The 22,907-nt window shown below is 40.1% G+C and overlaps 1 protein-coding gene across 1 annotated transcript in view; it reads left to right on the forward strand.

Annotated features, from left to right (window-relative positions):
* LOC141052185 (uncharacterized) overlaps positions 1-19,721 on the forward strand; it is a 110,212-nt gene extending 90,491 nt beyond the window's left edge. The window contains exons 7-10 of the mRNA XM_073549408.1: positions 11,049-11,144; positions 12,587-15,931; positions 17,097-17,206; positions 18,544-19,721. Of these exons, the coding sequence (XP_073405509.1) occupies positions 11,049-11,144; positions 12,587-15,931; positions 17,097-17,206; positions 18,544-18,618 (3,626 nt within the window). The 3' untranslated portion in view covers positions 18,619-19,721. The remainder of the gene's footprint in view (positions 1-11,048; positions 11,145-12,586; positions 15,932-17,096; positions 17,207-18,543) is intronic.
* Positions 19,722-22,907: the final 3,186 nt, after the last annotated feature.

A 22,907-nucleotide genomic window follows, 5' to 3' on the forward strand; every position in this document is an offset into this window, starting at 1 on the left:
TTTTGTATCAATTACTGCATCAATGCGGAGTGTCATTGAGGCGATCAGCCTGTGGCACTGCTGAGGTGTTATGGAAGCCCAGGTTGCTTTGATAGCAGCCTTCAGCTCATCTGCATTGTTGGGTCTGGTGTCTCTCATCTTTCTCATGACAATAACCCATAGATTCTCTGTGGGGTTAAGGTCAGATGAGTTTGCTGGCCAATCAAGCACAGTGATAGTTATTTTTAAACCAGGTATTGGTAATTTTGGCAGTGTGCACAAGGTGCAAAGTCCTGCTGGAGAATGACATTTCCATCTAAAAAAGCTTGTTGGCAGAGGAAAGCATGAAGTGCTCTAAAATTTCCTGGTTGATGGCTGCGCTGACTTTGGTCTTGATAAAACACACTGTACCTATACACTGTTGCCCCTTCCCATGTAAACCCTTCCCCTGTAACCCCTTCCTCATCATCTACCACCCAAACCTCACAGCTCCACACCTCCAAGGTCCTCCCCATTTCACCCTCACGTAAACCCCGAAGAAAAAACAAATCACTCCAACCTTAACCATTTTTTTAAAGTGTTGAAAATAAAAGTTGCATTTTGTTAGCACTATATCTTGTGTTATTTGTATCTTTATGCGCCGCCGCTGACACAAACACACTTTATTTTTGAGGTAAGGTAGTTTATTATATTTTACAAACATTAGGGGTAAATTTTTACATTACATGTACATTTTAACAACACAGGTATATTTAAACATAACAGGTATGTAATATTTGACATTACAGGTATGTTTTAAACATAACAGGTACAAAACATAACAGATACATTTAACTTAGCGGCTTAAATCATTTCATCTTGCCATGCCACACGTCCATTATCTGAAACAAAGTATGCAGCAAACTTATCCCTCATCTGGGCAACTTCCACTATGGTTCTCAGAGGGTGAAATTGGTAATCATGCAATGTAACAGGTTCCTCAGGTTGTAAGCTTGGTTGCTCTTTTACCATGATGTATTTGTGCAGAACAACACATGCTTTCACAACATCATCAATAGTGTCAATTTTTAGATTGATGAATGTGCACAAAATGCGCCATTTCGATACCAGCAATCCAAATGCACATTCCACGTTTCTTCGTGCCCTTGTCAGTCTGTAGTTGAAAATTTTTTTTGTGTGATTTAAGTTCCGACTTGAGTATGGTTTAATGAGGTTGGCACACATTTGGAACGCCTCATCACCAACAACAACAAAAGGCATTGGCGGTCCATCAGTGTTGGGAAGAGTTCATGGCGGTGGAAAAGTAGAATCATTCCCATACAGACGTGGGCCCATGTCAGAGTTTTTGTACGTCTGCTAGTCATTTCCTCGCCTAAATGAGCCAATGTCCACAAATCTACAATCGGCATCCGCAATAGCCATTAGAACAATAATAAAATATTTTTTTTAATTGAAGTACTCTGTTCCACTTCCAGCTGGTTTCATAATCCTAATGTGTTTGCCGTCCACAGCCCCCACACAGTTAGGAAAATTACAAATTTCCTGGAATTTGGAAGCATTTTCAATCCAGAGTTCACTTTTGGGTTGGGGGAGGAATTCTTGCCGCAGAATGCCAACTAAAGCAAGACAAGTGTCTACTATAATTCCAGAAAGTGTGGATACTCCAATCCAGAATTGGAAATGCAATGATGACAATGTCTCTCCAGTAGCTAGGAATCTGCGGAAAAGAAGGGTATGGTTAGGGTTATTTTTTACAGGAGTTTCTTTTTCAACACTACGTACCTCAGGGTGACCAAGAGACGTTCCTCAGCAGGAATTGCTCGACGGAGCTGTGTGTCCTGCCTGGTGATGGATCCTTGGACACGTAGCAGCAAGTCATGGAAGCTCTGTTGCGACATCCTCGTGTAGTCAAAAAATTTCTCTGGGTTTTGCTGCAGCTCGGTGTACAAAGAGTGGTAGGCTCCACGGCTCTCTTGGAGTTCAAGGATGGGGTGTTGCAAATAACGATGACAACGTCTTCTCCATCTTTCTCTTCTTCTGTGTTCTTGACAAGCAAAAGCAAAGGCCGCAGCTAACTTCAGTTGTAAATCCAGTTCTTCTAGGAAGATGTCCAGGTCAAGATCCATCTTGCAGCTAGATACAGCAGACAAAGACGAGGATTTCCTCAGTGCAGTGTGTCTATATATATATATATATATACATATAGAAATCCCATGAGACACGCCTACTGGGTGTCTGATGCCAAGAAAAAGCTACTGGAAAAAATTGAAAATTTCTAACGCATGCGCATAAAAAATGCAAACGTATACAAAAATGCATACACACACATGCAAACGCTGCATTTTTTTGGCATCATGAATAAGATGATGCGGATAAAAACCGCTGCGTTTGCATGCGTTTTTGCATGCGCTTGGGAATGCGGATGATACGCTGCTGACTCAAATGCAAATGTGAACCTAGCCTTATTAGTACAGGATGGTATATATTACTACATAATGGAGGAGTATGTCCTTATAGGATTTAGAATGTTAAAAGGGCCCATACATCTGACCAACATGGGGGGAGCCAGGATCCAAATTTTGCATCACAGCCTGTTGGACTCTAGTCATGCCACTGACTGTGGCTACATGAGCCAGGGAATTGTCCTAGACCAGCAGGACCCCACTTCAACCTTACAATGAATTTATACATTTATTACATAACGGAATCAGGATTTGGGCTCAATAACAGAAATATTAGTTCCAAACTTATGTGCTGATCAACCACTTCCCACCATAGAACATAATAGTATTCCTTATGGTTGGTGCGAGTGTATGGCGCAAGTGTAGAATATCAGCCTGCTCCATACATGGCAGGTGCTGAATTTATTATAAAGTCACCATCTCATTCTATCAGGATCGAACAGAGCTTGCTCCATTCGATGCTGTTTAGTCATGTAGTAGATGTCACTGTCAATCACTGATAGCAACATATAAATGGTTCCACTGTGTGTACTCAACAATGAGTGCTTTGGGTTTGAATCATCTCCTTTTCCCAATTATAAAAAAGCATACAGTATTTGGAATCACCACATCTATAAAAGTCCAATCTATAAAATAGTAAATGCTGTAAAAAGAAAAAAAAAGCCTGAATTGCCATTGATTGGTCATCTGATATCCCGAAAAGTGTGGACTAAAAAGCATTTAAAATGTCATAACACTCCAATCTCATAAAAGGATACATTCTCTTCACTTGAATTTTTTTTCTAGCTCATTATAAGATGAAGTGAATAATGTCTTTCAAAACTCCAAAGAAACAAGCCATTTTGTGGCTATGTTGGAGAAAAATAAAAAAATAAAAATAAAAAAACGAAATTAGTTTAGAAGTCCATTTTTCTGCTATGTGATGGCGCAAAAAATCTCATCCAACAGGTAAAAAAAGTGTCTGTGTGTGACCAGTTGTACTCCCACAATATGTACTATGTGGCCATGGGGACAATGTCATTTTTCCTGTGCCAAGTCAAACCAATCCAGACATAAACGCGCGGGATCCTGCGAAAACCTATACGGCATTCAGCCTGTCGTTAATGAATGGCGCCAGATGCTCAGAACAAACATAAACTTGTTTTCTTTCCGGTTTATGTTTCCATAATTAATTACGTCCATATTAACAGTAATTGTGATCTGACATCACACGAAAAGAAGAGAAAAGATGCCGACATATTTATTAAATAAGAGTTATAAAATATAAAAAACTCTCTATATTAGGTTTATGGCACGCAAAGTGTAGAATAAAATTTGCATGTAATTTTTACCGCATAGTAAACAGTAAAGAAAAAAAAAGATAATATTGCTTCTTGGAATTGAACAGTGAAAAAAAATTAAAAGACTGCTTGGTTTTCACTGCGTTAGTAAGGTTTTGATAGCTTCTTTTAACCCCTTAACTCTCGGAACTTTTTTCGATTCTTCGTTTTCGTTTTTCGCTCCCTTTCTTTCCAGAGCCATAACGTATTAAATTTTCCATCAATATGGCCATTTGAGGGCTTATTTTTTGCGGAACAAGTTGTACTTTTGAACAACATCATTGGTTTTACCATGTGGTGTACTCGAAAATGGAAACAAAATTCCAAGTGCGGTGAAATTGCAAAAAAAAGTGCAATCCTACTCCAGTTTTTTGTTTGGCTTTTTTGGTATGTTCACTAAATGCTAAAACTGACCTACCACTATGATTCTCCAGGTCATTACGAGTTCATAGACACCAAACATGTCTAGGTTCTCTTTTAGCTAAGTGGTGAAAAAAAATTCTTAACTTTGCTAAAAAAAATGCGCAATTTTCCGAGACCTGTAGCGTTTCCATTTTTTGTGATCTGGGGTCAGGTGAGGGCTTATTTTTTTGTGTGCCAGGCTGGCATTTTTAATTACACTATCTTGGCGCAGATACGATCTTTTGATTGCCCGTTATTGCATTTTAATGCAATGTCGCGGCAACCATAAAAACATAATTCTGGCGTTTTTAATTTTTTTCTCGCTATGCCATTTAGCGATCGGGTTAATGCTTTTTATATTGATAGATTGGAGCGAATCTGAATGCGGCAATACCAAATATGTGTATGTGTGATTTTTTTTTTATTGTTTTATTTTGATTGGGGCGAAAGGGGGTAGTTTAAACTTTTAGGTTTTTTTAATTTTTTTTAATTTTTAAACACTTTTTTTTTACTTTTGGCATGCTTCAATAGCCTCCATAGGAGGCTAGAAGGATGCCATACTTGATCGGCTCTGTTACATATAGGCGATGCTCAGATCGCCTATATGTAGCAGATTTTCTGCATTGCTATGAGCGCCGACCACCGGGTGGCGCTCATAGCAATGTGCTAGCAACAACCATAGAGGTGTCTATGAGACCTCTGGTTGTCAAGGCAATGTGTCACTGACCCCCCGATCATGTTACGGAGGTAGGCAATGCGCTCATTTCCGGCCGGGCGCCAGAAGTAATAGTTAAATGTCCGCTGTCAGCGTTTGACAGCGAGAATTAACTAGTTAATAGGCGCGGGCGGATTACGATTCTGCTCACGCCTATTGCGGGCACGTGTCAGCTGTTTATAACAGCTGATATGTCGCGGCTTTGAGGTGGGCTCAACGCTGGAGCCCATCTCAAAACAGGGGATACTTACCGATGACACAATAGTACGTCCTTGGTAAGTAAGGGGTTAAATATGTGTAACCTTTTAAGTGCAAGCCGAGTGGTGAGGGGTATGGGTCTTAGATCCCCACCAATTGCTCAAATCTGCCTCATGGGATGTCACAAGTTTCAGTATTTGTAATTGTTGAATTTCTAGAACTAATTTTTATTTTCCGGAGCAAGTAGTATTTATGAAAGGCAAATAAAATCTATTGATTAACTTTTAATAATGAATAAATTAAAAATATAAAAGAAATAATTAAATAAAAAAATTCCAATCTCTCTCTACCTAACCCCCTTTAAAAATATAGAAAATAAAAAAGGAGAAAAAATTAACGTATTTGGTATTACTGCGTCGGTAAAAGTCTGGTCTATCAGAATCTAAAATTAATTACCCCTGTGGTGAAGAAAAATCTGAAAGCAAAAATCACTTAAAAATTCAATAAAAAGCGATCCAAATATTTACATAGACCCTAAAATGGAGTCAATGAAAACTTCAGGTCACCGAGGAAAAAACAAGCCCTCAGATAACTCCATTGCGCAAAATATAAAAAATAGTTAAGAGTCTCAGAAAAATAGCGACAGAAACCAATTTTTTTATTTTATTTTCAAAAAAAAATTTTCTCGACACTTAAAACAATAAATATACAAGCTTGGTACCATTGTATTTGTAATAGACCTGAGAAATCAAGTTGTCAGATCATTTTTACCATGCAATGAATGTAAGGAAAGCAGAACAACAAAACATAGCAGAATCGCTAATCACTGGAAGTTCGACCCCTGAAAGGACCCACTCAGATCCCAAAAATGGGGCTCTGAAGTGTCCACCAGAATAGAGCAGTAATCAAACATGTGCACCACTGGTCCCTTTGTTGTCTTTGAGAGTGCTGATCCCCAGTGATCGACAAGTTATTACCTATCCCGTGGATATTTTACACTTTTTTAACTAGTTCAAAAAATGTTAAGAGGTGAATAAAATCTAATATCTAATTTAGAGAGATCTTGGATGAATTTACCCCAGTGCAATGACTTGTTAAAATTCCTAAATTAACAGCATGCAGTGAAAAACCTCATCTTCTACAGTATTACAAAACACTGGTTTGATAACTGCTATTAAATAAATAAAGTCCTCCTGCCTCGTAATCAGATCTGCACACCTTTTCTCAACAAATTACTCATATATTCACGTTACTATATTTAGTGCACCATGGACTTAATCAAATCATTAAAAATTATCACTAATGTTCTATCACACAAGGTTAATGACCTTATACCAACAACCACCCTCCAGGCACACACATAAATAGGCATTGAGAAGCCTTTGAACCCTTTTTCTTAAACGTTTCTACCTGGAACCCTCTCTCTGGACTGTAATTACGTCCTACACTGTGCAATATGAGGCTATATGGAAAGATGCATATTCTCCTCTTTGGACTCAGTCTTCTGGTTGTTGGTAAGGTTTTTTTATCATTATGTTATATGGAAATTAGCTCAATATAATGTAAGTGGTGGTGTCAGATGTTCTCCATAAAGACTTTCTTGGGATATTGTTCACTTTAGCCAAATATGATACCATTAATGCCACCTTGGATGGCCTCCTTGCTTCTCCTGACCAACATTTTCTTGCTGTACTTCCCTTCAGAGCATTCAAGAATCTTCCACTTTTTTCAGCCATATCTTGAGGAAGTTTCTTAGATGTTTAGGGTCATTGTAGTGTTGAGGTTTATTCTTCTACTAGATGGTCTCACGGAATCCTTAAGATCCTTCAGATGTTATTTAGAATTAATTCTCGACCAGACAATGGAATGATTGATGTTCAATCTTCTTAAATCATTTTTGAGACTTATAGTCAATGAAAACCTTATTTATAAAAACCTCAGAGATCTCAATAGATTTAGGCATGGTAATACTACTGGTTTCCGATATGAATAACCCTAAAGGTCTGATTACCTTGTAGCCATCATCATTCAAAACCATGTTTACATGAAATGAATGATTTCTAATCCTCTTAAATCATTTTTTCAGATTCATGGTCATCGATGACCTTCTTTTTGAAGAACTCATTAAATGTAGGGGTGGTAAAACTAGTGATGTCTTCTGTGACCAATACTAAAGGATTGCAATTATTCCATTAGTGCTGATTAAGTCATTCTTTTAGAAACTTCACGGTTGCCTAAACTGAGGGGACAACCTCTTGGAGAACTATTGAGTTGGCCACCATTTTTACAACTTTGATGTATTATTGAGTTGAAGTTGTTGCAGCCATAATAGAACAACTATATTTCTAGGAATATACAACCCTTGGCAAAAATTATGGAATTACTGGCCTTGGAGGAGGTTCATTCAGTTGTCTAATTTTGTAGAAATAAAGCAGATCACAGACATGGCACATAACTAAAGTTAATTCAAATGGCAACTTTCTGGCTTTAAGAAACACTAAAAGAAATCAAGAACAAAAAATGTGGTAGTCAGTAATGGTTACTTTATTAAACCAAGCATAGGGAAAAAATTATGGAATCACTCAATTCTGAGGAAAACATTATGGAATCATGAAAAACAAACCAACAGAAAAACACTCCAACACATCACTAGTATTTTGTTGCACCACCTCTGGCTTTTATACAGCTTGCAGTCTCTGAGGCATGTACTTAATGTGTGTCAAACAGTACTCTTCATCAATCTGGCTCCAAATTTCTCTGATTGTTGTTGCCAGAGCAGCTTTGCAGGTTGGAGCCTGGTCATGGACCATTTTCTTCAACTTTCACCAAAGATTTTCAATTGGATTGAGATCCGGACTATTTGCAGGCCATGACATTGACCTTATGTGTCTTTTTTCAAGGAATATTTTCACAGTTTTTGCAGGATGCATTATCATCTTGAAAAATGATTTCATCATCCCCAAACATCCTTTCAATTGATGGGATAAGAAAAGTGTCCAAAATATCAACATAAACTTGTGCATTTATTGAAGGTGTAATGACAGCCGTCTCCCCAGTGCCTTTACCTGACATGCAGCCCCATATCATCAATGACTGTGGAAGTTTGCATGTTCTCTTCAGGCAGTCATCTTTATAAATCTCATTGGAAAGGCACCAAGCAAAAGTTCCAGCATCATCACCTTGCCCAATGCAGATTCGTGATTCATCACTGAATATAACTTTCATCCAGTCATCCACAGTTCATGATTGCTTTTCCTTAGCCCATTGTAACCTTTTTTCTGTTTAGGTGTTAATGATGGCTTTTGTTTAGCTTTTCTGTATGTAAATCCCATTTCCTTTAGGCGGTTTCTTACAGTTCAGTCACAGATATTGACTCCAGTTTCCTCCCATTCGTTCCTCATTTGTTTTGTTGTGCATTTCCTGTTTAGGAGACATATTGCTTTAAGTTTCCGGTCTTGACGCTTTGATGTCTTCCTTGGTCTACCAGTATGTTTGCCTTTAACAACCTTCCCATGTTGTTTGTATTTGGTCTAGATTTTAGACACAGTTGACTGTGAACAACCAACATCTTTTGCAACATTGCGTGATGATTTACCCTCTTTTAAGAGTTTGATAATCCTCTCCTTTGCTTCATTTGACATCTCTCGTGTTGGAGCCATGATTCATGTCAGTCCACTTGGTGCAACAGCTCTCCAAGTTGTGCTCACTCCTTTTTAAATGCAGACTAACGAGCAGGTCTAATTTGACGCAGGTGTTAGTTTTAGGAATAAAAGTTTACAGGTTGATTCCATAATTTTTTCCTCAGAATTGAGTGATTCCATAATTTTTTCCCAATGCTTGGTTTAAAAAAAGTAACCATTACTGACTATCACATTTTTTGTTCTTGATTTGTTAGTGTTTCTTAAAGCCAGAAAGTTGCTATTTGAAAGGACTTTAGTTTTGTGCCATGTCTGTGATCTGCTTTTTTTCTACAAAATTAAACAACTGAATGAACATCCTACAAGGCCGGTGATTCCATAATTTTTGCCAGGGGTTGTATATCAATGTTCTATCCATAGATGGCTTGAACACTATACCAATCAGCAGAACAGATAGATCAAGGTGCATCTTTACAGTATGGCCAGTGGCGTACCTACCGGGGTAGCAGCCGAAGCGGTTGCTTTGGGGCCTGGCCCATATAGGGGCCCGGGTGCCTGACTCCAATCGGCGCTACCCGGGTAGTGCAATTAACTACAACTCCTCCCCTAGCAATGCATGTCTCTTGCACTTGCAGGCAGCCCGGCCCCGTGCTTATTCCTTCTTCAGTTCTCCGGTGTTCTTCCTGCTTTCAGCGTCCGCTCATTACCTATGCGCATAAGTAATGAACGGCTCATTACATATGCGCATATGTAATGAGCTGCACCACGTGGACGCTGAAAGCAGGAAGAACACCGCTGAGATGAGAAGATGGAACAAGCACCGGCCGGGGGCTGCAAGAGACAGAGAGAGAGGTGACTGAGTATAATGGAGGGAGGCTCAGGGGCAGGCTCTGTCTGGCCTGGCAGGCTACCCGGTAAATATACACCATGTGGTGCTGGGCACTATATACCATGTGGTGCTGGGCACTATATACCATGTGGTGCTGGGCGCTATATACCATGTGGTGCTGGGCGCTATATACCATGTGGTGCTGGGCGCTATATACCATGTGGTGCTGGGCGCTATGTACCATGTGGTGCTGGGCGCTATGTACCATGTGGTGCTGGGTGCTATATACCATGTGGTGCTGGGCGCTATATACCATGTGGTGCTGGGTGCTATATACCATGTGGTGCTGGGCACTATATACCATGTGGTGCTGGGCACTATATACCATGTGGTGCTGGGCTCTATATACCATGTGGTGCTGGGTGCTATATACCATGTGGTGCTGGGCGCTATATACCATGTGGTGCTGGGTGCTATATACCATGTGGTGCTGGGCACTATATACCATGTGGTGCTGGGCACTATATACCATGCGGTGCTGGGCTCTATATACCATGTGGTGCTGGGTGCTATGTACCATGTGGTGCTGGGCGCTATATACCATGTGGTGCTGGGCGCTATATACAATGTGGTGCTGGGCACTATATACCATGTGGTGCTGGGTGTTATATACCATGTGGTGCTGGGTGCTATATACCATGTGGTGCTGGGTGCTATATACCATGTGGTGCTGGGTGCTATATACCATGTGGTGCTGGGCGCTATATACCATGTGGTGCTGGGTGCTATATATACCAGGTGGTGCTGGGTGCTATATACCATGTGGTGCTGGGCGCTATATACCATGTGGTGCTGGGTGCTATATACCATGTGGTGCTGGGTGCTATATACCATGTGGTGCTGGGCACTATATACCAGGTGGTGCTGGGCGCTATATACCAGGTGATGCTGGGTGCTATATACCAGGTGGTGCTGGGCGCTATATACCAGGTGGTGCTGGGCGCTATATACCATGTCTTGCTGGGCGCTATATATTTCATGTAGTGCTGGGTGCTGTATACCATGTGTGGCTGGGCTATATACCATGTGGTGCTGGGTCAGCAACTTAAAATATAAAGTTATCAATGCTTAACTAATTTGATTGTATTGACTGAGTTACAGGATTAGGAATAATTGTGTTACATTATTTCTAATTCTGTTACTTAATGTGACTCTAGTATGCATTATCAGTAAGGGGGTGTGTCTTGAAGGGGGTGTGGTTTTGAGGGGGTGTGTCTTTAAGGGGGCCCCGTTTAAAAGTTTGCTATGGGGCCCAATCAGTTCTAGTTACGCCCCTGAGTATGGCACTTTGTTCTGCTGATCGGTAGGGATCCAGGGGCTCAGAAAAAGATTCTTTGAAAACTGCTTTGTCGAATTTTAGAAGAGATAACTTTGAGATCTGTTGCTTTCAGCAGTCCGTTTAACCATTATGCTTTCTTTTTTTAACTTTTATATTTATCTCCTTAGGTCTTTATGGCTCAGAGCTCGGCGCAACACAGGACACACATCTAAAAACATCCACAAACTGTAAAAATCATACACAGCACAAATACCTAACCAAGAGTATGTTTCGGTCTTTATCAACCGTTTAACTCTTTATTAATTTGTCATTAAAGATGGGGAGGATATTTTAAGGAAGGGAGTTCAAATTTTCTCATCTGCTCTCCTAAGCACTATTAACAAAATTGAGGTGTTTTAATGTGGTCTGTCCAGTTCCTTAAATTAGAACTTGTTTACAAGCTAAAAAGCAACTAACTATCATGGGTCTATCAGGTGAGATCCCCATGATCAGCTGTTATCTCCGGGAGAAACTGTGGTCACCTGCACGGTTCTTTTACACTGCCTCTACAGTAGAAATTTAGTATTACATAGGAATCATAAGAAATGGCTATGGTGTAACAGAGCAGTTCTGGAAATGCTGAGCTCCCATGTTTGTCAATTCAGTACATAATTTGGATAATAAACATATTTTAGAGAACTGATAAAAATACTATAAAAAAAATGTATAGGTAAAAAAGTAAACATTGTATTTCCCCCCCATTAGTCTGGGGCTACCCCCAACTTTTTCTGTGTCATTGATCGTGCATTTAGTGGTCTCCACTGTTTGGGGCATTAAACCAAATTCAGATCTACATGCGGAGATGTTTTATTGAGATACATCCTCCTAGTTACTCTTCCCATTCACAACTATCGGAGTGTGACATGATGAGTAAGGTGAAACACCCCTGGATTATCCCGCTTTGTAGACAATTTTCAATTTTTTACTTAAATGCATGTATTTAAGGCTAAAACACATTTTTGCAGTTGGATTTCATAATAATTTTGCACCGTTTGCCATTGTCAATTGTTGGCTGCATAATGAGGTGCTCTGATGGTCTGGCAGAAGACTTTCTACCTCATTTATCTGTCTTTTTTTCTGAGAACCACTCAGTTGATTTCTGACCACAGACCACATCAAAATTGAATTTCATTCAGAAACAAAGAGCCTGTAAAAGCTAAACAATGCAAAATTTTAAATACAATCCAATTGTAAAAAGGATTTTTAGCAAGAAATGCATGCAACAGAAAAAGCATAAAAAGTGGACAACCCTATGCCAAATAAATGCACATGTTTATGGGGAGGTCGGCAGAAGAATGTTGACCTTATGAGTTGGCCACCATCTTAGGAGCTGGGCCAACTTTAAGGTTTATGGTCTGTAAGACTGGCACATAGCAGAAAGGTGGTAATAGTTTAGATCTGAGTGATGCTTGTAGACATGCTGGTAGGCCACAGAGGAGATGGCATGTTTGGGTATAGTAAACTACCACAAAGCCATACATGTCTTTTAATTAAAAAAAATATATATAATACAGAAGTTAGCAACCTAGTGTAAATAAGACACAATACCTTGATGATGCTGTATTATTGGTAAATATCACATATACAGCTACTTAGAGCTATATGAAAACAATTCATAAATTAAAGGCCATGTTTTTCTCATTATTTATTTGTTTTTTGTATACAGCAACTACAGAAACAACTAAAAAACCGTGTCGCCACACCACTTCTTCGAGGACTACAAGGTCAGCACACTCTACAACCAGCAATACTCCCAAACCTACTTCTAAACTGACTACTGCTGCTTCTACCAGTACTCATTCTACAACAAATATACAAATAACAACTTCTACAACTACTAAAAAAATTAAGGAAAGCGATTCCACAGTAAATCCCATGGTGACTAGCAATGCTAATCAACAGTCGAGTGATAGAGTGTCCTCTCCAGAGACCACGCCTGCTGCAGAAACTTTTCATTCCATAATCACAGCTTCTAGTGCTATTACTTCTGATGAAACCAGCAATAAAAAAGAAGACAATACAATAATAACGAATCCTATAACTAGCAATAATGCAGAACTAACAAGTAGTAAAGATTTCTCGTGGATTACCACTAGTGAATTATCAAAGAGTGAAACTACTTCTGTCTCCATTCCCATCACTAGCACCACTGAACAAGAAGATACTAGAAAAACCTCTTCTAATACTCACACCAGGCCAGAGGATATCAATACTACCATAGACATAAAGACCACCAGCACCATCACTGATCAAGATGATACAACAGATCTGTCTTCTGATACTAGCACAAAACTAGAGAAAAGCGATATTACATTGGACACTGAGCCAACCAGCATCAACACTGATCAAGAAGATACTACTGAAATTTCCCCTGATACTACTACTAATCCAGAGAAAAGCGATACTACACTGGAAATTCAGACCACCAGCACCATCACTCACCAAGAAAATACTACGGAACTTTCCTCTGATACTAGTACTAAACCAGAAAAGAGTGATATTACATTGGAATTTCAGACCACCAGCACCATTTCTGATCAAGAAGGTACTACAGAAATTTCACTTGATACTAGTGCCAATCCAGAGAAAAGCGATATTACATTGGACACTCAGACCTCAAGCACCATCACTGATCAAGAAGATACTACAGAGATTTCCGCTGTTACTACAGAAATCTATTCTGATGCAAGTACTAAACCAGAAAATAGTGATACTACATTGGACTTTCAGGCTTCCAGCATCATCACTAATTATGAAGATACTACAGAAATTTCCCCTAATACTAGTAACAATTCACAAAACAGCAATATTACATTGGAGACTCTGACCACCAGCACCATCACTGATCAAGAAGATACTACAGAGATTTCCGCTGTTACTAGTAACAATCCAGAAAACACCGATATTACATTGGACACTCAGACCACCAGCACCATCACTGATCAAGAAGATACTACAGAGATTTCCACTGTTACTAGTAACAATCCAGAAAACAGTGATATTACATTGGACACTCAGACCAGCAGCACCATCACTGATCAAGAAGATACTACAGAAGTATCCTCTGATGCTAGTACCAATTCTGAGAAAAGCGATACTACATTGTATATTCAGACCTTCAGCACCATCATTGATCAAGAAGATACTACAGAAATCTTCTCTCATGCTAGTACTAATTCTGAGAAAAGTGATATTACATTTGACCTTCAGACTTCCAGTCCCATCACTGATAAAGAAGATACTACAGAAATTTCACTTGATAATAGTACCAAGCCAGAGAAAAGTGATACAACATTGGACACTCAGACTACCAGCATCATCAACGATCAAAAAGATACTACGGAATTCTCCTTTGATGCTAGCACCAAAACAGAAAAGAGCGATATTACATTGGACTATAAGGCCATCAGCACCATCAATGATCAAGGAGATACCATAGAAATCTCCTCTGCTACTAGTACTAAATCAGAAATAAGTGATAATACATTGGACATTCCCACCAATATAATCATTACTAACTATGAACATATTACAGCTGTCAATGGCACGACAAACATTAATACCAAAGAAGATACAATAACTACAAATCAGCCAATATCTCAGACATTTGAGACCACAAAAGTCACTGATCACATCATTACTCCAGAAGAAAGCAGAACATCAATAGTGACAAATACCTTACCAACTACTCATTCACTGGCAACTAATAACAAGCAAACCACATTTCACTTTACAAATGTTACAAGGACAACTCCTTTACTACAATCATCCACTGCTGATGTTACAACTACTATGGAGGCATCAACAACTATTACGCAGAAAACAAGCCATGTGACATCAACTACTCATGCCACAAGTATGCCAATCATCATCAAAACTAAAACTACCACTGGAGCACCAACATCACTGACCACCATTAGTTTTTCAACACTCAACAAGAAATCAACTTCTTTACAGGAAACAACTTCTCTTGATACCACAGCTACATTTACTATTACTACAACAACAACACCAACACCGACATTAACAACAACCCATGAGGTCCCGGCTAAACCAACAAGTAGGCCACCAACACCTACTATGAAAACTACAACTACCCCTGAGACAATATCCTTGACCACTACTAGTTCTACAACCAGGAAAACAACTCCTTTACTTCAAACACCTACTCTTGATAAAACTACAATTACTACTACAACGATAACACCAACGACAACTCAGACATCAACCCATGAGGTGCCGTCTAAGCCAACGAGTATGAAATCAACTACAAGTATGAAAACTACAACTACCCCTGATACAACAACATGCCTGACCACTACTAGTTCTACAACCAGGAAAACAACTCATTTAGCACTAACAACTACTCTTGATCCCACAACTACAATTACTACTACAATAACGACCCCAACGACTCAGACATCAACCCACGAGGTGCCATCTAAGCCAACGAGTATGAAATCAACTACAAGTATGAAAACTACAACTACCCCTGAGACAGCAATATCTCTGACCACTGCTAGTTCTACAACCAGAAAAGCAACTACTCTAGATACTACAACTACAACTACCCCTGAGAAAACAATGCCCATGGTCACTACTAGCACTAATACAGTCAACATGACAACTCTTACAAAGACATTTACTACCACCAAAGCTACAGCACCTCATACAACACTGAGTGCTACCAAGTCTAGCCAACATTTAACAACCAAACCGACCAGAACTACAACTTTTACAACGACTACTACTAGTACCCCGAAAACTACATCAAGACTGTCCTCTGCAATAAATACAAGTACCACGAGACAACTAACCACTTCATTACTAACTTCTGGCTCTAGAGCTACCCACATCTTACCAACGCCTAAGTCCACAGTGCCTACTTTTCTGACCACAAGTACTATGAAGACAACTGTCAAGTCTATACCAACATCTTCTGCTACTAGACAGTTGACGACACCCGTAGCCAAAGTGTCTTCTTCCAGCCATACCATCATAAATTCTTTAAGTAAGTTCACACACATTATCTTATGTCATTAAAGGGGTTATCAACACTATACTTAACTCTTCTTTCCTCCAGCCATTTTATACTAAACCTCAGTGGTCCTCCTCCCGATATATGTTTAAAAGTGGTTAGCTATGGATCCTGATTCATTAAGTGGCACTGTGTTATATAGTTGCCATCATGGCTCCCATTGCTAAATCATGATGCCAGTTGATGGGTACAGGACCACTGAGGTCACTGATTGGCTAGTTTTTTCAAGTGTAAAAAAAACAAAAAAGGGAACAACAGTGTGTCAGCACGGGATCTATAAGGGAAAAAAGTTGACTAGTTTCTTTTTTTAACATTTTTAGCTGTTTTTATATAAATTTTGGAGAATCCCATTAAGCCTATTGTTATTCTATATATCATTTAAGAAATGGCTATCCAAAGTCATTTTTGGCCAAAAACTGTTCTTATATTATACGTTTTATTAAAAGAGTTGGCCTTCTCGAACCTCTTCTTCTTCACAGTTCTCCATGGGGATGCGAGTATAGATGAGAAGTGACTGGGCACTGCAAGTCCTATCAGGGCTTCACACTATGACATCTTACCTATACAGTAGTAGCAGTCTAAACTACGGAGTACGGGAACCTTTTGGGCCTCCATTGGGATCTAGGGCCAAGATGTAACCACAATCATGATATTATTATACCGTTATTACAAAAAAGAGAACAATACTATTGTATTAGGCAGCACTGTGGCTCAGTGGTTAGCACTGCAGCGCTGGAGTCCTGGGTTCAAATCCCACCAAGAACAACATCTGCAAGGATTTTGTATGTTCTCCCTGTATTTGCGTCAGTTTCCTCCTGGTACTCCGGTTTCCTCTCACACTCCAAAGACATACTGATAGGGAATTTAGTTTGTGATCCCTATCGGGGACAGCGATGATAATGTATGCAAGCTGTAAAGCGCTGCAGAATATGTTGGCGCTATATAAAATAAAGATTATTATTATTTTTATTGCCAACAACCTTCAGCCATGTTGTCAGACGTTTGTGGTATCAGCAATGGAACCATGGTGGGAAGACAATCCAAAAAATCCTAAATAGTTTCCAAGAATAACAATAGAGAAAGTTAATTCACAAAAGAAATCCTCTGATAATGGTGTTAATATTTTATTTGTTGTCAGGTACTAACCATTCTACACATGGAGATTGGTATCTTCCGTTTTGGGGCATCATTCTCATTTGCTTGGCAGTAATCCTGTGTCTCACATGTCTTTGCTGCATCATCTACGCAGTGAGTATAGAAAGAAATATTATTTTGAATCAATAAATAAGGAGTATAGCACTAATAATGCATCTTCTCAGTGACTTAAAGGAGCACTCTTCTTCATACAATACACCTTTATTAGATGTGTCCAACTAAGATAATTTGTGCACATAGTGCCCTGATGCTGGTAATCTCCCTTATCTTATCAGCAAGTTTTCAGTTTCCCTGCAGTGCCTCCACAGGGCAAATTAAGTATTATACAGTGTCGGGTCCTCCACAGTGAGAAATGCTCTTTTTTACCCATTTTCTGATTGGACAAAAGATTTCAGATTGCAAATTCCTTAATAGGTTGTTTTTATATTTTCCCAATATGTTCAAAGGAGGACAAAGTTGCAAATAGTTAGTATTAAAAGAAATACTACCATTTCTATGTAAACAGCTCCTAGGCATATCAATGTGTTTCCATTAAGCTAAAAAACAATCTTGTATGAGGTCTACACGAGTGAACAGTTCATCTGACAGCGACAGCTCTAGGTTTACGGCCCCTGTGCAAAATTTGGAACTAAGCCTCCATGTGCATGTTGGACATATGTATGGGCCATTGTAGAATTCTAGATCCTATAAAGACATATATGTTCACGCCCCATGTAATAATGTCCCACATCCTGGCACTTATATAATAATGGACCCTTCCAAATATATTGTCCCCATCCTGGGACCCTTCCTGGTAAAATGTCCCCTAATCTTCAGCTCTTCTCCAACAAATTAAAATAAAAAGCAAGAACTTTGCCTTTACCCCATCAAACCATCCATTTGAAAATATATAGTCCAAATATGTAGTCCATCTAATCACTTTATTTATATCCAATCAGGACATAATTTGCCATAGGTGAAAACAGTGAATTGAAAAAGTTCACTCCTTTCCGACTTTGTGCTGTGTATATATAGAGCAAAGGTGGTTGGTAGTGTGTGCAATCCACCATACTTTTAAGATCTGTACGGACACAGGTTCAAGAAGTGGGCCCTTGCCATCCACCGTGGTAGGAGGCCCCAATTTGTACATCTCAGCTCTCACTGCAACAGCCACGATCAGAGCTAGCTCCAACCTTGGCTGTAATCTCTCAGATACTGAGATCAATAATGAACAAAGCATCTAACAGTTTGGTAGAGGGAGGAGGCTATCTTTGTCCCCTCAGTGGCACCTCCATAACTCGATCAAAGGCCAACAAACCTTTGTCTTCTCCTCCCAGCAGCTTGTCCTCACAATGATGGAAAGTCTAGGGTTCACCCTTTTACATACTCAAAATAGTAATAAATGTGAAATATAATACATATGCAATAAATATTACCCTTTCTATTTCCAGATTGCCAGATTATGTAGGAGGAGACGACGACCCACGGTGTATGTGGTAAATGAAGATATTCTGAATCCTTATTAAATAACCTTCAGTGTCTATAAAAACCTTGAAAATATGGTAAAGACAGAAAAAAAATCAGAAACAAAAAAAGAAAATCTATTTTACACAGTGATGGAAGAAAAAAGGACGTGAGATAACGTACATCAGAAATATATTTCTCCATGTGGCCAATGGAGAGAGTTGTCGCGGCTCTGGTTAATCCAATAAAGTGGTAACATTTCCCCTGGGCCGCAATTCAAAATCTGTAATGGAGCCCCAAACTGTACACCATGATTTATAATCCAGGTTTCCATTTGAATTATAAGGACTTTTCGGGGCAACAGAGACTCTAGGACCAGGGGCTACCAAAACTTTTTTTACCCCTTATTGTTCTGGCTCATCTTCTGGCGAAAACATCTACAGGATTTCCCTATAAAGAGGAACTATATTGCTGCAAAAAAAGGTGTGGGTATTGGCTCATGGAAAGAGCACGGAGGGAAGGAAACCTCAAATCCAACCCAAATGCAACCAACCCCACGTCTCTGTCCTGGGTGGCAAGACCTAACATCCTAATGGCAATGCTATTTTTATTCTTTTTAACGGACCTTCAGGGCTGAATTATAATGAAGGCACATGGGACAGGTTTCAAAAGGTCTTTACTCTCTTGCTTGCCTCAGAGGCACCTGATGTCTACACTGCCCGATGTCTGTTCTGTGATCATGTATAGTGAAGAAGCGTAAAGATGGCCGTGTAGGCTTGTGGCTCTCCTTTTCTCCATAATAAGATTTTAAAGTGACACTCTGCATGGCCTGAAGAGTGATTATCCATTTGTGATGTGTTTCCCCGAAAATAAGACAGGGTCTTAAATTATGGGTTAGGGCTTATTTTCAGTGGATGCCTTATTTTTTTCAATGAACAATAATCCACATTTATTCTTGAACAAAAAATCAACATGTATCTATAATAATAAATGCCCTAAGCAGCTTCCGGTTGTAACAACTTCCGTCCAGTTGTAACCGGTGACGTCACCGCACACCTCTTTCCATGTTAACCCTCAACACACCACTCCTCCTCAACACACACACTCCTATCACCTTTTACCATCTCCACTCACGTCCCCCCCTTTCACTCCACATACGACCCTTTCTCTCACTCCGTCTCTCATACTCACGCTGTCATCGCCGCTGATCCACGATCCCCGACATCTTCTTCCGCCGGTGCCATCCTGGATCCAGACGTCCTCCACGCCGGCGACATGTTCCTGCAGCGACGCTATTTTGGATCGGCGAAATCCCGCGATACTCAAGAGGGCGTCGCCGCAAGAACATGTCGCCGGCGAGGATGACGTCGGGATCCAAAATGGCGTCGGCGAAAACTCGCGAGATTTCGCCGACGCCATTTTGGATCCCGACGTCGTCAACGCCGGCGACGCCATCTTGAGTATCGTGGGATTTCACGATACTCAAGATGGCGTCGCCGCAAGAACATGTCGCCGGCGTGGACAACGTCTGGATCCAGGATGGCGCCGGCGGAAGAAGATGTCGGGGATCGTGGAGCAGCGGCGATGACGGCGTGAGTATGAGAGACGGAGTGAGAGAAGGGGTCGTATGTGGAGTGAAAGAGTGAGTGGAGATGGTGAAAGGTGAGAGGAGTGTGTGTGTTGAGGGTTAACATGGCAAGAGGTGTGATGCTATCGCATCCTCCCGATGCGATAGCATCGGGCCATAATCTAGTTCAAATATAATCATGTCATCCCACATACTGGACGTACACTTGTATATACACATGCACTGCAAATACATATGTATATGCACACACTGCACATACAACACATGTATATACATACACACTGCACATACACATGTATATACACACACACTGCACATACAACACATGTATATACACACACACTGCACATACAACACATGTAAATACACACTACACATACACATGTATATAAACACTCTCTACACATACACATGTATACACACACCCTGCACATGCACATGTATATACATACACATGTATATACACACACTGCACATACACATGTATATACACACACTGCACATTTACATGTATATACATACACTGCACATACACATGTATATACACACACTGCACATTTACCTGTATATAAATACACACTGCACATTTACATGTATATACACACACTGCACATACATATGTATATACACCTACACTACACATATACATGTATATACACACACTGCACATTTACCTGTATATAAACACACACTGCACATACAAATGTATATACAAACCCTGCAAATACCCATGTATACACACACACTGCATATGCTAACACATGTATATACACACTGTACATATGGTACATACCAGCCTAGCTTCTCTAGACTACTACAGTTAAAGAACTTTTGATCACATAATGGTCACATGACCAAAGGTCCTAAAGAAGGCTTCATCTCAGATTATAAATGCTGTGGGCCCCCTAAGAGAGTGGGGGCCCTGGTCAATAGCCCAGTTTTAACCCCTAACATCAGCACTTACTGTAACTAGGGCAAATGTTTGCAGGAGGGCTTATATTTTAAGCATACTACAAAAATCCTGTAAAATTGTGCTAGGGTATTTTTTGGGGGTAGGTCTTATTTTCGGGAAAACACGGTAGTCACCTATTGACCTCCATTTGCCTCCCGCTGATATTAGACCTGCTGCATATAAAAATGGCCACATAGAGACTGGGCTAAGTCTGAACTACGTCTTGTCTCCATAACACAGAGAAAACAGGGTAGGCATGGTTCACCCTTACCATCTTGCTTCCTGTTCCTCTGATGCCACTGAGGCAGACATCTTGTATGCAGAAGGACCAGTATGGTGATCTCAGCAGAAGAGACAGCAGGAGGCAAACAAAGGGCACCGGGTCTGGTGATCATACATGAAAAATGTAGGAATGTCTGATAAGAGGGCCATTTTAATGACCTCTCCTGTTGATTGTAGGGGGTCATGTGGGGATGTGAGATAGAGAGACAACAAAATATTTTACCCGGAGACCTCCACCAACCATTATATAGTCCAGTGGGGCCTCCACTGTTCCACTTACTCCCCCTGACACCAACCCATATGAGGCTGGCAGGAGTGTCATGCAAACCAAACCTCAGCCAGTATAATAAGTAGCCTGTACTATATTATTATATTTATTATGCCATGTATATATTGTTTGCTGTTGTCTGAGTTGGACGAAGGGCAGACATTGCTCAATGCCCTTGGTTGGCTCATAAATGGGTTGTTCACCTTTGGGGAATTTTTTTAACCTATATTTATGTACTTGGGGCAAAAATAGCCCAAAAAATATTAATTTAATTTATAAAAAATAGTTTGACCACACCATTTATGTAAATATGTTATTCCCCATCTCTTTTTTAAGCTGGTAATATATCATTACAATGAGCTACAATGTATTTATCTCATTGGTATGCAATCAATTAAATTATTTCTGTCAAAAATTATGTGAACTGATAGAAAATATTTATTTAATTTTGAAAAAAATGTATTTGATAATTTAAATTGGGACTAATTCTGTCCTTGTGTTGCACGTAGGATGCTCTTAATGCTCCACATGGAGTGCCTCTTCCGCAAGTGGGTCCCAATAAGGAGACCCTACTCTTATACAACTAGATACACTACTGGGACATATCGAACGGAAGTATTTCAGGTCTATGATGTTGATGTCCAATCCTTTGCATAGGCCATTAAAGGGACAGTCTGGAACTTTAACACTGATGGGCTATCCTTAGGATAGGTCATCAATTTCTGATTGGTGGGGGTGCGAGACAGCTGGCACCCATGCTGATCAGCTATTCCCAGTGTCGGCGATAGCTGGAACTGACTAGTTATGGAGCTGCATAGTTCCGTTGACTGTTAGTGGCCGCAGACAGGCACTGCAGATTCACTACCTATTCAAATCAATAGGGGGTGGATGTGAAGTATCGGGCCGCAGCCACTATTTCGTCCACGGAGCTGTTATCACGGATGTGTAAGATGCAACAGACTGTGGCTCTGCATCTGGCAGCAGAAGATCTCTGCATTTGGCATTACAGACTCCTCCTTAACCCTTCTGACTCTTGGACCCAGCGGCAACCTCCCTTCTGCTCTAGTTGACACACCTGGACCTGGGTGTTTATAATGCCCAGTCTGCTGCAGAGAGTTGCCGGTGATATTCACATTTTTCCCTTGTGAAGGCTTGGAGTTATAGCAGTTTGAGGATGCTTGGTGTTACCTCTCTGAGTCTGCTCAAGCTAAGTCCATTCCCCTTGTCTGTCTACCTTTCTGTCTTTAGTGTACAGTGGGGA

The sequence above is a fragment of the Dendrobates tinctorius genome, unplaced genomic scaffold (genome assembly GCF_039654945.1).
Source record: "Dendrobates tinctorius isolate UK_male_01 unplaced genomic scaffold, ASM3965494v1 ptg000158l, whole genome shotgun sequence".
Taxonomy (NCBI): Eukaryota; Metazoa; Chordata; class Amphibia; order Anura; family Dendrobatidae; genus Dendrobates; species Dendrobates tinctorius.